The following is a 17,019-nucleotide window of genomic DNA, read 5'->3' as shown; positions in this document are numbered from 1 at the left end:
GCAGCCATGAAATTAAAACATGCTTACTCCTTGGAAGAAAAGTTATGACCAACCTAGATAGCATATTCAAAAGCAGAGACATTATTTTGCCTACAAAGGTCCATCTAGTCAAGGCTATGGTTTTCCAGTGGTCATGTATGGATGTGAGAGCTGGACTGTGAAGAAAGCTGAGCGTCAAAGAATTGATGCTTTTGAACTGTGGTGTTGGCGAAGACTCTTGAGAGATCCTTGGACTGCAAGGAGATTCAACCAGTCCATCCTGAAGGAGATCAACCCTGGGATTTCTTTGGAAGGAATGATGTTGAAGCTGAAACTCCAGTACTTTGGCCACCTCATGCGAAAGTTGACTCATTGGAAAAGACTCTGATGCTGGGAGGGATGCGGGGCAGGAGGAGAAGGGGATGACAGAGGATGAGATGGCTGGATGGCATCACTGACTCGATAGACTTGAGTCTGAGTAAATTCCGGGAGTTGGTGATGGACAGGAAGCCTGGCGTGCTGCAATTCATGGGGTAGCAAAGAGTCAGACACGACTGAGTGGCTGAACTGAACTGAACTGAAGGGAACATTATGTTGAGGTACATTCTTTCTGTGCCCACTTTACTAAGAGATTTTATCATAAATGATCACTGACTCTACAAATGCTTTTTCTGTATCAATTGAGATGCCCACATATTTTTATCCTTCATTAAGGTGGTGTATCAGGTTTTCCCAGGTGGTGCTAGAGGTAAAAAAAAAAAAAAACCCTCCCAATGCAGGAGACATGAGATGCTGGTTTGATCCCTGGGTTGGGAACATTATCTGGAAGAGAGCATGGCACCCACTCCAGTATTCTTGCCCGGAGAATCCCATGGACAGAGGAGCCTGGTGGGCTACAGTCCATGGGATCACAGAGTCGGACATGAGTGAAGTGACTTAGCACAGCACAGCACACGAGGTAGTGTATCATGTTGATTGACTTGCAGACATTTAACCATCCTTGAATCCCTGGAATAAATTTCACCTGGTCATGGTGAATGATCCTTTTAATATATTGTTGCATTCATTTTGTTAATATTGGGTTAAGGATTTTTGCATTTATATTTCTCACAGATATTGGACTATAATTTTCTTTTTTGTGGTATCTTTGTCTGGTTTTTTGCCTTTTCATATGGTTCATGGTGTTCTCAAGGCAAGAATACTGAAGTGGTTTGCCATTCCCTTCTTCAGTGCAAAAAGGCAAAATGGTTGGCTAAGGAGTCCTTACAAATAACTGAGAAAAGAAGAGACGCTAAAGGCAAAGGAGAAAAGGAAATATATACCCATCTGAACGCAGAGTTCCAAAGAATAGCATGGAGAGATACGAAAGCCTTCCTCAGTGATCAATGCAAAGAAATAGAGGAAAACAATAGAATGGGAAAGATTAGAGATCTTTTTAAGAAAATTAGAGATAAGGAGGGAACATTTCATGCAAAGATGGGCACAAAAAAGGACAGAAACGGTATGGACCTAACAGAAGCAGAAGATATTAAGAAAAGGTGGCAAGAATATATAGAAGAACAATACAAAAAAGATCTTCATGACCCAGATAACCACGAAGATATGATCACTCACCTAGAGCCAGGCATAGCGCAAAGTCAAGTGGGCCTTAGGAAGCATCATTAGGAACAAAGCTAGTGGAGGTGATGGAATTCCAGCTGAGCTATTTCAAATCCTAAAAGATGATGCTGTGAAAGTGTTGTACTCAATATGCCAGCAAATTTGGAAAACTCAGCAGTGGCCACAGGACTGGAAAAGGTCAGTTTTCATTCCAATCCCAAAGAAAGGCAACGCCAAAGAATGTTTGAAGTACTGCACAATTGCACTCATCTCACACACTAGACAAAGTAATGCTCAAAATTCTCCAAGCCAGGCTTCAACTTAGCTTGAACCTCCAGATGTTCAAGCTGGATTTAGAAAAGGCAAAGAAACCAGAGATCAAATTGCCAACATCTGTTGGATCATAAGAAAAGCAAGAGAGTACCAGAAAAACATCTACTTCTGATTTACTGACTATGCCAAAGCCTCTGACTCTGTGGTACACAAAAAACTGTGGAAAATTCTTAAAGAGATGGGAATACCAGACCACATGACCTGCCTCCTAAGAAATCTGTATGCAGGTCAAGAAGCAACAGTTAGAACTGAACAAGAAACAATGGACTGGTTCCAAATTGGGAAAGGAGTACATCAAGGCTATATATTGTCACCCTGTTTATTTAACTTATATGCAAAGTACATCATGTGAAATGCTGGGCCGGATGAATCACAAGCTGGAAGCAAGCTGCCAGGAGAAATATCAATAACCTCAGATATGCAGATGACACCATCCTTACAGCAGAAAGTGACAAGGACCTGAAGAGCTCTTGATGAGAGTGAAAGAGGAGAGTGAAAAAGCTGGCTTAAAACTCAACAGTCAAAATACTAAGATCATGGCATCTGGTCTTATCATTCTATGGCAAATAGATGGGGAAATAATGGAAACAGGGTCAGACTTTATTTTGAGGGCTACAAAATAACTGCAGATGGTGACTTCTGCCATGAAATTAAAAGACACTTGTTCCTTGGAAGAAAAGCTATGACAAACCTAGACAGCATATTAAAAAGCAGTGACATTACTTTGCTAACAATGATCTGTCTAGTCAAAGCTACAGTTTTTCCAGTAGTCATGCATGGATGTGAGGGTTGCACCATAAAGAAAGCTGAGTGCCAAAGAATTGATGCTTTTGAACTGTGGTGTTGGAGAAGACTCTTGAGAGTCCCTTGGGCTGCAAGGAGATCCAACCAGTCCATCCTAAAGGAAATCAGTCCTGAATATTCACTGGAAGGACTGATACTGAAACTGAAGCTCCAATACTTTCACCTGCTGATGCGAAGGACTAACTCATTGGAAAAGACTCTGATGCTGGGAAAGATTGACGGCAAGAGGAGAAGGGGACAACAGAGGATGAGATTGTTGGATGGCATAACCGACTCAATGGACATCAGTTTGAGCAAGTTCTGGGAGGTGGTGATGGAGAAGGATGGCTGGTGTGCTGCAGTCCATGGGGTCACAAAGAGTCAGACACGACTGAGCAACTGAACTGAACTATCTTATGTGGTTTGGGTATCAGGGTAATCTTGGTTCCGGGAAATGAGTTAGGAAGTGGAACCCATGTCTTCTGCATTACAGGAAGATTCTTTACCATCTGTGTGTGCTGTAGTTCACAGGGTTGCAAAGAGTCTGACACGACTTCTCAACTGAACAACAACTCCCTACAGAGATGCTTTACTGAACAAAAATGACAAAGGAAGAGGAAAAATGTTTTTTCAATTCTTTTGGGAAACCACTAGCATAAATGATTTTAAAAAGGAAAACATAAAAATAACCAAAATGAAGAATGAAATGGAAGTATTACCGTAGATGTTATAAATAACTATAAAAATACTAAGAATTTATTGTTAAAAACTTTATAGCATTATGGAAATAAATTTTTATATAAAAAGACAAACTCCTAGGGAATAATTTACCAAAATTGACTTCAAGAATAAAAGAAAAACAAATAATCATATAACATGAAAGATTAATTAGTAATCAAAAACCTCCCCAAAAAGAACTATAAGGCTCAGATGGCTTCTTTTGTGAATACCACTAGAAGTGAAAGGAATATGCAATTCCAATGTTATATAAGCTATTTTAGGATTTAGAAAAAGAAAGAATACTTTTCAAGTTACAGGGATAATTTGACATTGAAGCCTGACAATACCAGTACAAGAAAACAAAGCTATCATTAGTCTCACTCATAAATACAGATTAATAAATTGTAAACAAAGTTTACAAAAATAAAATTTTCTATTTCTATTTTATTAGAAAAATATATCATGACCAAGATGGGTTTAATCTAAAAATCCAGGTTTCATTTAATATTATAAAATTCAACTCTTGTAACTCACCACACTAACAGATTAAAAGAGAAAACACAGATGACCTACCTTAAGAGATACATAAGAATTGTTTGGAAAATTCATGATAAAGCAAATAAACAAATACAAATTCAATCTTTTAGCAAAAAAGGAATATAAGGCAATTTCCTTAGACTGGTAAATGGTATTTATGAAAAACCCATACCAAATTCACACTTGGTTGTGAAGCTCTTTCTATAAGAAATATCCTGTCTCTAGAATTCAAGGCTGGGGAAGAAGAAGAGTAGGGCTCTATCATATGTATTATTGTGACCATTCACCCCAATAAATGAGCATCTGCTTTTAAAACATGGACAAGATTACTTGTTTCTGTTAGTCTTCTCCAAATAAAGAAGAATATCCATATACTTTTCAAAAAAGTTCCAACAATTCACAGTGTCCAATATATCAATATAGTTTCATAATAACCTCCCTAAACTTACAGTATTCTCATTCCTTTTTAAAAAATTTAGTCAGTGTGAACAGGTATACTCTAAAGAAGAAACCTGAGAGGTAACTGAAAGTACTCACCATCTGTTGCAGAGTTTCTAAGTTGTTCTTTACTCAAAGGTTTCTCTGAGGTAGATAAAAAGTCTTTAACTGCAACTTTCCCATCAGAGACACTATTAACAATGTTACAAGGATCTTCTGTTCCTAGAGAGAAAGAGAAAGATGACAAAATGTGAAGATATTTAATTGGTTAGTCTGTTCAAATAAGCACATAACAACTTGATTTGGGTAAAATGTATTCACTTTCTAGAAATCCGTCTTGAGGTTTTTCTGTCTGCAATATCCTCCAAATCGAAAGCTCCACAAAATTTATAGGTCTAAATATTTATATTAGAAAACAAGAAACACGGCAGCACTTCACCTTTTTAGTTCAACCCAAGAAGCTACACAATAAAAACAACAAAACAGCAAAGTGAACCCAAGGAAAGTAATGCTACAATAGAGGGGGGAACCCTTTTTCTCCTTATCCAGTGTCTGGAAAGAATAACAGTAAAGCTGGTAAGATGCTAATAAATTGATATTTTATTAAAGTATTGTTCACTTTATGGTTTTGGTTATGTGAATAATCTGCGTATGAGTGTGTTCTATATTGCTAACTTATATTTTCAGTTTCATTAGTGTCTGACTACTATACTAGGGAAAGGGTGATTGTTTTGCTGTTTTGTTTACGCTGCTGGTTAGCTGCATGGGTTGAATATTTAAGATAAATTATTTTTAATTGTCTTGTTTTTTATTAAAAGCATTTAATGCTATAAAATTTCCTGCAAGACTGTTTTTATCACATTTTGTATTTTGATATATTTTGCTTTCACTGTCATTCATTTCTAAAATTTTTTAAATTTCTACTTAAATTTATTTAGCCCAAAGCCACCTTTGAGCTTCCCAGGTGGCTCAGTGGTAAAGAACCTACCTGCCAATGCAGAACATGAGTTTGATCCCTGGGTCAGGAAGATCCTCTGGAGGAGAAAATGGCAGCCCACTCCAGTTTCTTGCTGGGATAATCCCATGGACACAGGAGTCTGGCAGTTTACGCCCATGGGGTTGAAAAGAGTTGGATGTGACTGAGCACACATGCATTTATTTTTTAACCAAAGAATTACTTAGAACATTTGTTTTCAGTCTTTAAAGCAAAAATTTTCCATATTCTTTCATAAATAATGTTTGTTACTACCTAATGGTGATAGACACAGTGGCTGATGAACTATGGATAGAGGTTCATGACACTGTACAGGAGATAGGAATCAAGACCATCCCCAAGAAAAAGAAATGCCAAAAAGCAAAATGGCTGTTTAAGGAGGCCTTAAAATAGCTGTGAAGAGAAGGGAAGCGTAAAGCAAACAGGAAAAGGAAAGATACACCCATTTGAATGCAGAATTCCAAAGAATAGCAAGGAGATAAGAAAGCCTTCCTCAGCGATCAATGCAAAGAAATAGAAGAAAACAATAGAATGGGGAAGACTAGAGATCTCTTCAAGAAAATTAGAGATACCAAGGGAACATTTCATGCAAAGATGGGCTCGATAAAGGACAGATATGGTATGGACCTAACAGAAGCAGAAGATATTAAGAAGAGGTGGCAAGAATACACAGAAGAACTGTACAAAAAAGATCTTCATGACCCAGATAATCACGATGGCGTGATCACTTACCTAGAGCCAGACATCCTGGAATGTGAAGTCAAGTGGACCTTGGGAAGCATCACTATGAACAAAGGTAGTAGAGGTAATGGAATTCCAGTGGAGCTCTCTCAAATCCTGAAAGATGATGCTGTGAAAGTGCTGCACTCAGTATGCCAGCAAATTTGGAAAACTCAGCAGTGGCCACAGGACTGGAAAAGGTCAGTTTTCATTCCAATCCCAAAGAAAGGCAATGCCAAAGAATGCTCAAACTACTGCACAATTGCATTCATCTCACACGCTAGTAAAGTAATACTCAAAATTCTCCAAGCCAGGCTTCAGCAATACGTGAACCGTGAGCTTCCAGATGTTCAAGCTGGTTTTAGAAAAGGCAGAGGAATCAGAGATCAAATTGCCAACATCTGCTGGATCATCAAAAAAGCAAGAGAGTTCCAGAAAAACATCTATTTCTGCTTTATTGACTATGCCAAAGCCTTTGACTGTGTGGATCACAATAAACTGGAAAATTCTGAAAGAGATGGGAATACCAGACCACCTGACCTGCCTCTTGAGAAACCTGTATGCAGATCAAGAAGTAACAGTTAGAACTGGACGTGGAACAACAGACTGGTTCCACATAGGAAAAGGAGTACCTCAAGGCTGTATATTGTCACCTTGCTTATTTAACTTATATGCAGAGTACCTCATGAGAAACGCTGGGCTGGAAGAAGCACAAGCTGCAATCAACATTGCCGGGAGAAATATCAATAACCTCAGATATGCAGATGACACCACCCTTATGGCAGAAAGTGAAGAAGAACTAAAGAGCCTTTTGATGAAAGTGAAAGAGGAGAGTGAAAAGTCGGCTTAAAGCTCAACATTCAGAAAACGAAGATCATGGCATCTGGTCCCATCGCTTCACGGCAAATAGATGGGGAAACAGTAGAAACAATGGCTGACTTTATTTTCTGGGCTCCAAAATCACTGCAGATGGTGATTGCAGCCATGAAATTAAAAGATGCTTACTCCTTGGAAGGAAAGTTATGACCAACCTAGACAACATATTAAAAAGCAGGCATTACTTTGCCAACAAAGGTCCGTCTAGTCAAGGCTATGGTTTTTCCAGTGGTCATGTATGGATGTGAGAGTTCGACTATAAAGAAAGCTGAGCGCCGAAGAATTGATGCTTTTGAACTGTGGTACTGGAGAAGACTCCTGAGAGTCCCTTGGACTGCAAGGAGATCCAACCAGTCCATCTAAAGATCAGTCCTGGGTGTTCATTGGAACGACTAATGTTGAAGCTGAAACTTCAATACTTTGGCCACCTGATGGGAAGAGCTGACTCACTGGAAAAGACCCTGATGCTGGGAAAGGTTGAGGGCAGGAGGAGAAGGGGACAACAGCGGATGAGATGGTTGGATGGCATCATCAACTCGATGGACATGGGTTTGGGTAGAATCCAGGAGCTGATGATAGACACGGAGGCCTGGCGTGCTGCAGTTCATGGAGTCGATAATAGACATGACTGAGCAACTGAACTGAACTGAATGGTGAGTCTATGTGGTCTGAATGACTTCTGATATTTAGAATTCATTGAAATTTTTCTTTGTGGCTTCATTTCAGTTCAGTTGCTCAGTCGTGTCTGACTCTTTGCAACCCCATGAATCTTAAATATCTTCTATTTTCATGATTATTCCATAGGCATTTGAAGAGAATGTGTTTAGTATATAAAGTACTATGTCTGTTTCTTAAATAAAGTTTGTTAATATTGTTACTTTAATCTCAATCTCTTTCAATCTCTCATCTTTCTCTGAAGATTTATGTGTTCAGCTGAAAGTGTATGTGTATATATATATGGTGTTGTCCTACAGGCATTATAATAAGTCTAACCTATATGAAGTATTTTATGCTACAGATTTATTGTATTTCTTATCTCTCTTTATCTTTTTATGGTATGAATATAAATCTAATTTATTGTTTATAATTTGCTGTTTGTATAGACTATATTTTACTTAACCAATCCCCTAGTGATGGACACTAAGTTACTTTCATTTTTCCTCCCATAAACAATGTTACAATGAGCATTCTTGTACATCTCTCTACAAAAGACTTTTCTGGGCTTTTTACCTAAGACAGAATTATCAAGTCCTAAGAAATATCCATACTTAATTTGACACGTACTGCCAGCTTGCTACGCAGAATGACTCTCTATACACTATTTTACCTACTCAATAGCAATTCTTGAGTATTCTCATCTCTCTTCATATACATATTTAGCCACCTGGGTTTCTTCTGTGTATTGACTTCTTATATCCTTATTTTCCAATGAATATTTTTCTTTCTAATACTGAGTTGCAGAATTTTTTACATATTCAAGATATTAATCTTTTGTTAGTCCTAAAAGTTGTAATTATCTTCTTCCAACCTATTACATATCTGGTAATGTTTTAGAGTCCTTCATTTTATTATCACAAATGCTTAATCATGATATAATCACATCTTTTTTACTCAATGGCTATACTGTTGGGAATATTATTTATAATAAATTATTCACAGCCACAGGCAGAATATTTTCTCCATCAGCTTTAATGTATTACCTTTTAGATTAATTCATTTGAAGATTATTTTGTATATGGTATGAAGTAGTAATCCAACTTCATTTTCTTTCATACAGTGAGCCAATTTTCCCATGTTCTTGTTGTTCAGTCGCCCAGTCATGTCTGACTCTTTGCAATCCCACATACTACAGCACACGAGGCTGCTCTGTCCCTCACCATCTTGATGTCATCTTTATCATGTGTCAAGTTTCTATAAATAGGGGTCTCTGTGGATATCTATACTGTGATGCATTGGACTACTTATAACACGTCATTACACACATTCAATAGTATATTAATATGTAAAGCAACCCATATTATTCTATTTTCAAAATGGTCTTATATTCTGAAATAAATGCCAATAAATACCAATCTTTCCATTTCTAAACTCATTAAGGAAAAAAAATGGGGGAGAAGGCCCAAAGCAATAAAATCAGAAATGAAAAAGGAGAAGTTACAACTGAAGCCGCAGCAATATAAAGGATCATGATTTTACTGTATGGACAATTATATGCCAATAAATGGGCAACCTAGAAGAACTGTGTACATTTCTAGAAATCTATAATCTCTCAAGACTGAGTGAGGAAGAAATGGAAAATATGAACATACCTATTACCAGTAAAAAACTGAATCTATAATTTTAAAAACTCCCAACAAAGTCCAAAATTAGATGGCTTCACAGGTGAATTCTACTGAGAGTTAATACCTATCACTATTTCAAAATATTGTAGAGGAAGGAACTCTACCAAACTCATTCTATACAGCCACCATTGCCCTGATAACAAAACCAGAAAAAGAGATTCAGTGCAATTCTTATCAAAATACTAATGGTATTTTTCACAGAACTAAAATAAATAATTCTAAAATTTGTGTGGAAATGCAAAAGACCCTTCAAATAGCCAAAACAATCCTGAGAAAGGAGAATAAAACTGGAGACATCATAATTTCTGATTTTAAACTATACAACAAAGTAATAGTAATCAAAATAGTATGGTACTATTAGACACATAGTAGAAAATAGACACCCCGCCGTCGTTGCGTGCTGGACGAGGGGGCGCCCCCGCCCCGATGCGCTCGCCCGAGCGCGGGACGGGTCCCCGGTCTCGCCCCCCCCCCTGCGGGCCGGTCGCCGTGTCCTCGCCGCCCGGCCTCCCCCGCCCCGCTCTGGGGTGGGTGGACGGACGGACGCCGAGGGCGCGAGTCGGCCGTCCCCGGGGTGGTGGCCCGGGCCGGGCGGGGTGGAGGAGGGAGAAAGGAGGGTGGCCCGCCGCCCTCCTCCTCCCGCCGCACCACCCCGCCCCTCCCCCTCGTGCCTCCCGCGCGGTGGCGGCGGCGCGGACCCGAGGGCGCGTTGCGCGGTCGGGCATCCTCGCTGCGGGCGGGACCGGGGCGGTCGGGTCTCCCGGCCCGGCGAGCGCCCTTCCCGACCGCCCCCCCCCCCCCGCCTCCCGGCTTCCTCACCTCACGGGGGGGGGGGGGGAAAGTCTCATCCCGGCTCGCGCCTCTGGTACAAAATAGACACATAATTCAATGCAACATAATAGAGAGCCCAAAAATGAACCCACAATTATGTGGGCAATTAATCTATGACAAAGGTAGAAGAATACACAATAGGGAAAAGACACCATCTTCACTAAATGGTGTTGTGAAAACTGGGAGGCTACATGCAAGAAATCAAACTGGACTCCCCTCTCACATGATGCAAAAAAATAAATTCAAAATGAATTAAATACTTAAATGTAAGACTCAAACCCACAAAACTTCTAAAAAACACATAGGCAGGATGTTCTTTGACATAAGTCTTTGTAATATTTTTTCAGACATGTCTCCTTAGGCAACAGAAACGAAAGCAAAAATAAGCAAATGAGACTAACTCAAACTAAACTAAAATCTTTTTGCACAGTGAAGGAAGCTATCCACAAAATGAAAAAGCTACCTACTGAATGTCAGGTGATATCTGCAAATAATATTAATGTATCCAATAAGGGTATCCAAAATATACAAAGAACTGGTATGACTCAATGCCAAAAAAAATAAGCAAACACATTAAAGAACAAGCAGAGGATATCAATACATATTTTTCCACAGAAGACATACAGGTGACCAACAGGTACATGAAAAGATGCTCAACATCACTAATCATCAGGGAAATGCAAATCAAACCCCCAGTGAGGTATCACCTCACATCTGCCAGAATGGCTGTTATCAAAAAGACAACAAATAGGGGCTTCCCTGGTGGCACAGTGGTAAAGAATCCATCCAATGCAGGAGACACAGGCTCAATCCCCAGTCCAGGAAGATCCCATATGCTATGGAGCAACTAAGCCATACACTACAACTATTGAGCCTGTGCTCCAAAGCGCAGGAACCACAACTACTGAGCTCACGTGTGGAAACTGCTGAAGCCTGTATGCCCTAGAGCCTGTGCTCTGCAACAAGAGAAGCCACCACAATGAGAAGCCAACGCACTACAACAAAGAGTAGCCCCTGCTTGCTGCAACTAGACAAAAGCCCTCTCAGCAATGAAGACCCAGCACAGCCAAACAATAAATAAATAATAAAAACAAAACCCAAATATTATTTTTTAAAAAGACAACAAATAGCAAGTTTTGGCTTGTGGAGAAAAGGGAAATCTGTACTGTCGGTATGTAATTTGGTACAACCACTATGGAAAACTGTATGGAGGTTTCTCAAAAAACTGAAAACGGTGCTACCATTATGACTCAGCAATTCCACTCCTGGGCATATATCCAAAGAAAACAAAAACATGAATTAGAAAAGACATAGTCATCCCTTTGTTTACTGGAGCATTATTTATAATATCCAAGACATGGAAGCAACCTAAGTGCCCATCAATATATGAATAGACAAAGCAGATGTGGAGTACATGTACAATGCAATATTTCTCAGCCATAAAAAAGAATAAACCCTTGTAATCTGCTGCAATATGGATGGACCTAGATGGTATTATGCCAAATGAACTAAGTCATACAGAGAAATACAAAACTATACGATTTTAATTATATGCAAAATCGAGAAAAAAAAAGAGAAATAAACAAAAATAACAAAAATGTAAACAGATTTTTAGATACAGGGAACAAATAAGTATTTGCCTGAGGGGAAAGTTTTGGGAAGAGAAGAAAATAGGTGAGGGGAATTAAGAGGTACAATCTTACAGTTACCAAAGAAATGAGTCATGGGTATGAAATGTACAGTGAGTAGAACATAGTCAATAACCATGTAGTGTCTTTGTGTGGTAACACAGGGTAATTAGAATCATTGTGCTGATCAGTTTGAAATGTTTAGAAATATCAAATCACCATGTCATGTAATAGGAATTAACATTGTGTTGCAGGTCAATTATACTTAAAAGCAAACTCATAGAAAAAGATATCAGATTTGTGGTTACCAGAGAGAGGACACAGGGTGGTTAAAAGGTACAAACTTCCAGGTACAAGATTAATAAGCACTAGGGATGGGATATGCATCATGATAAATATAATTAATCTGTTATGTTATATATGAAAGTTGTTGAGAGTAAAGGCTAAGAGTTCTCATCACAAAAAATATATATTATTTCTATTTCTTTAATTTTGTGTCTATATGAGAGATAGATGTTCACTAAACTTACAGTGATAATTACTTGATGTATATAAATTAAATCACTATGCAATTCACCTTAAACTTATATAGAGCTGTATATCAATTATATCTCTATAAAACCAGAAGAAAAAAAGAATGAGGTAGCTTATAGTGAAGTTGTTCAGTCGTGCCCGACTCTTTGTGATCACATGGATAGTAGCCTGCACCAAGCTCCTCCATCCATGGGATTTTCAAGGCAAGAGTACTGGAGTGGGTTGCCATTTGAATATAATAAAACATGGAACAATATCTAAGACACACTGTTAAGTTTTTAAAGCCAATTATGGAATATTATGGGCCTCCCATGGGATGCAAGTAGTGAAGAGCCCACCTACCAATGCAAGAGAGCTGGGTTCAATCCCTGGGTGGGGAAGATCCCCTGGAGAGGGCATGGCAACCCACTCCAGTATTCTCACCTGGAGAATCCCCATGGACAGGGGAGCCTGGTGGGCTACAGTTCACGGGGTCACAAAGAGTTGGGACACAACTGAAGCGACTTGGCACACACGCACATGGAATATTATGGGCATGAGATTGATCCCAGGTCTCCTACATTGCAGGCAGATTCTTTACCATCTGAGCCACCAGAGAAGCCCAAGAATACTGGAGCTAAGTGATCTAATTTTAAAATAATAATTTTGAATACACAAATATTCATTGTTCTAAAGGAAAAAGCCTAAAAGGATATTTACCAAATATTAACAGGAATTTTCCAGACAGTGACATTATAGAGGCTACACTTTGTATTTCTTACATTTCTGGTCATTAAAATTTTTATAACATTTAAAATATTGCCTTTAGTATATAATACAATTTCCTTATTTTGACTATGAAAAAGATCAAGACCTTATTTTTTCCCAGTCTTTTCCATCACAAATGCATAATTCTTAAATGAAAAAGAAAACAGTAAAATTTATCATAATTGGAAGTGCTCAAATATAGATGAAACAAACATTTGTCACAGATACCACAGAGAAGATTAAGCATCCAATATAGTGTTTGACTTGACGACTTCTAAATGAGTCCTGAGTTGCTTTTTAACAGTTTACCGTAAAGATCTTACCAATAAAACTGGAAAATTTCTGGGTGTCACTCAGAGTCTTCATATAGTCTTTAACATTCACCATGCTGTCTTCTGGAAGGAAAAGAAAGAGAGGTCACAAGAAAGAATTTGTGGACAAAATAATATTAAAAATACAGCATCAGATTTCTCTGGTTGTCCAGTGGTTAAGAATCCACTTGCCAATGCAGGGGATCCCTGATCTGGGAAGATTCCACAAGATGTGGGACAACTAAGCCCATGCCCCACAACTACTGAGCCTGTGCTCTAGAGCCCACCAGCTGCAGCTACTGAGCCCCCACACCACAACTACTGAAGCCCGAGAGCCTTTAGCCCATGCTCTACAACAAGAGAAGCGACTGCAATGAGAAGCTTGTACACTGCAACTAGAAAGTAGTCCCTGCTCGATGCAACTAGAAAAAGCCTAGGCACAGCAACCAAGACCCAGTTCAGCCAAGAATTAATTAATTAATTTAAGTGTATACAGTATCAAAATCAGCATACCACTTTTATATTGAAAATTTTAAAGCTTTAATTTATTCTTGAAAGTTTTATTTACCAGATACTTTGGATTCATTTTCATCCAAAATGCTTTGTGATAAGATTGTAGATACATGAGCTCTGTGCAAAAAAAAACTAAAAATACCAAGAAACTTTTAAAGTCCAGTGACTTCACTCTGCCCAAAGCAACAAAGCTAGGATTTCTACTCACAAGTTCTGAATTCTAACTACTCTTCAGTCACTAAATTAAGATAGATCTGAGGAGAGAGGATTACAACAGGACCACTCTCCACAAAATTTCAACCTGCTTATTCTCATAACTGCAAACAAGGAAAGATTCCTTTTCAAAGACAATGTTTAAAATAACAAGCAAATGCCTACAGCTATTTGCTCAACAAAGGAACTGAATTTATTTGAACAAAGACCTTGTACTCTCTTTATAAAGAACACTTATAAAGACTAGTCCTACCAAAAACAAAATGAGACAAACAAACAACCTGATCAGTTCAGTTCAGTTCAGTCCGACTCTTTGCGACCCCATGGACTGCAGCACGCCAGGCCTCCCTGTCCATCACCAACTCCCAGAGTTTACCCAAACTCATGTCCATCGAGTCGGTGATGCCATCCAGCCATCTTATCCTCTGTCGTCCCCTTCTCCTCTTGCCCCCAATCCCTCCCAGCATCAGGGACTTTTCCAATGAGTCAACTCTTCGCATGAGGTGGAGTTTTGGAGTTTTAGCTTCAGCATCAGTCCTTCCAATGAACACCCAGGACTGATCTCCTTTAGGATGGACTACCTGACAGAAGTATTTAAATGCTTACCAGAAACAAAATCTGACTGAAGAATTTTCTCTACCTCTTCTTTAGGTAACTTAATTCCAATATCTCCTAGAAAACCTTCCAAGTTCTTCCCAGGTATCATGTCATTATCAGGCAAATCAACAGCTAAGATAGTCTCCTGTGATTCTAGAAATGGGAAGAAGTTATTTAGTAACTGATCTAGCTTCTGGGTTTAAAAGCAGTAGCCATCACTAAAGGCTTTTGTCAGTGGCAACCCATGGTTTATTATCATATCCTGAATTGAGGAATAAGAAATCTCAGTGAAGAATCCAGACCTCAGGAAATGCTATGTCCACCAGTATAATATACAAAGAGTTCTTGATCACATTTCTCTGGTGCTAATATAAAATTGGCATAACCAAAATGATTCATATAGCTGAATTTTTCACTACAGTTACACAGAAGAGTTATTTTACTGGGCTTCCCTGGTGGCTCAGTGGTAAAGAATCTGCCTGCAATGAATGTGACCTGGGTTCAATCCCTGGGCCAGGAAGATACCCTGGAGAAGGGAATGGCTACCCACTCCAGTATTCTTGCCTGGAAAGAGGAGCCTGGTGGGCTACAGTCCATGGGGTCGCAAAGAGTCAGACATATGGAGTTCTAATAGTAGAAAGCAAAATTAACTTTATTTATTGAGGTGAAATAAATTTTAGAATCATGAAAACTGTAAAATATCAAACACAGTATCACAAGGGCTCATTCATCTTTTCTCTTCAATTCTACCAAGACTCAATTGTATTCTAGCATCTAGAATTTTGCTTCACATCCAGCCTTTTCAAAGGAGGCAGTGTTAAGTCAGATAGACCTGCATTCAAATCCTGACCCTGGAATTTGTGACCTGGAACTCTAGGACCTTGAGCAAATTTTTACTACTTACATTACATTACATTACATGAAGCCACTCAGTCATGTCCGACTCTTTGCGACCCCATGGACAGTAGCCCACCAGGCTCCTCTGTCCATGGGATTTTCTAGGGAAGAGTACTGGAGTGGATTGCCATTTCCTTCTCCAAGGGATCTTCCCAACCCAGGGATCGAACCCGGGTCTCCAGCATCGTAGACAGATGCTTTACCGTCTGAGCCACCAGGGAAGTACCCTTTACAAATCTCAGTTGTCTTACATGTAAAATGAAATTATAATAGTATCTACCTCACAAGGTTGATGTGGAGATTAAATATGAAAATATACTGAAAAACATTTAAAACAACATTAGACATATCAGTTCAGTCAGTTCAGTCGCTCAGTCATGTCTGACTCTCTGTGACCCCCTGGACTACAGCATGCCAGGCTTCCCTGTCCATCACCAACTCCCAGACCTTGCTCAAACTCATGTCCATCAAGTTGGTGATGCCATCCAACCATATACTAAGCGTTTATTAAGTGTCATTATTACTAGCAATAAAATAATTGTCGTTTTTATTATAATTATTAAAACCAACAAGAACTAGCTACAAATGGTAATCACAGCTTCTTAGTGTCTTAGATTCTGCCTCACTTCCTGTTCCCCTAACATTATTAGGAGACAACTGCAGATGGCAATTTGAGTTTTGCCAACACCTAAAAACCTGTATCAGCTCTTCTTTGTCTTAACCAAAATTTGGTTTCCTTTAAAATACTGTTTCCTTGCATAATCATCTTGAGTACAGTCTATTCATCCTCCCATGTTCCATATACCATAGGACCAGGAAACAGAGCACCATTCTCCTGGTTTTCTGCTGCTCTTTTGAGCCTAGTTTAGTCCAACTTCAATCAAAATGTATCGTTCTCCTTTAAGGTTCAAGCCTGATATTCAACTATGCCACCCTTCTGACACCATTTTCTATTGCTTTCTGATCACTCCTTCATAGTCTCTAAGGATTTTGGCACATTGATCATAATCTTCCCTCAACTCTATATCCTATTATCATCCAATGATAATAAGGATGATCCTAACCTCAGAGCACCTTGACTTCTTAACTGCCAACAAGCCTTCACTTTCTTTCCAAAGTCATCCACACCAATGGCTATTCTTAATCCTCATCATTACCTAGCATTGCCTGCCTCATCCCTAATATCCTAAACTGTAAGATCAGACACTGACCATAATCCTTTAAGACTATATGTGTCTTTGTTGAAGGGAAGTACAGAACTTTGCACATTGTGCCTCCTCTCCAGGCCCCTCCACGTTCTCCAGTGGACAGTCGAGACACAGTGAACCAGCCTGATCAGTTATAATGGAGGGCCTGCTATGCTAACTCTTACCTTCTTGGATAGCTGTTGTTTACTCTTCCCTGTAGTTACTGGTCTTATACTGCAC

At 39.1% G+C, this 17,019-nt stretch overlaps 1 protein-coding gene across 1 annotated transcript in view; it reads right to left on the bottom strand.

The window, feature by feature from the left end:
• EFCAB13 (EF-hand calcium binding domain 13) overlaps positions 1-17,019 on the bottom strand; it is a 315,250-nt gene that overhangs the window by 216,527 nt on the left and 81,704 nt on the right. Inside the window, exons 14-16 of the mRNA XM_060395750.1 lie at positions 14,705-14,848; positions 13,385-13,456; positions 4,489-4,611 (exon numbers count right to left, since the gene is read on the bottom strand). Coding sequence (XP_060251733.1) covers positions 4,489-4,611; positions 13,385-13,456; positions 14,705-14,848 — 339 coding nt within the window. The remainder of the gene's footprint in view (positions 1-4,488; positions 4,612-13,384; positions 13,457-14,704; positions 14,849-17,019) is intronic.

This window comes from Ovis aries, chromosome 11 (genome assembly GCF_016772045.2).
Source record: "Ovis aries strain OAR_USU_Benz2616 breed Rambouillet chromosome 11, ARS-UI_Ramb_v3.0, whole genome shotgun sequence".
Classification (NCBI taxonomy): domain Eukaryota; kingdom Metazoa; phylum Chordata; class Mammalia; order Artiodactyla; family Bovidae; genus Ovis; species Ovis aries.
The sequence above is the reverse complement of the archived record's forward strand: the minus strand, read 5'-3'. Positions and strand labels throughout refer to the sequence as shown.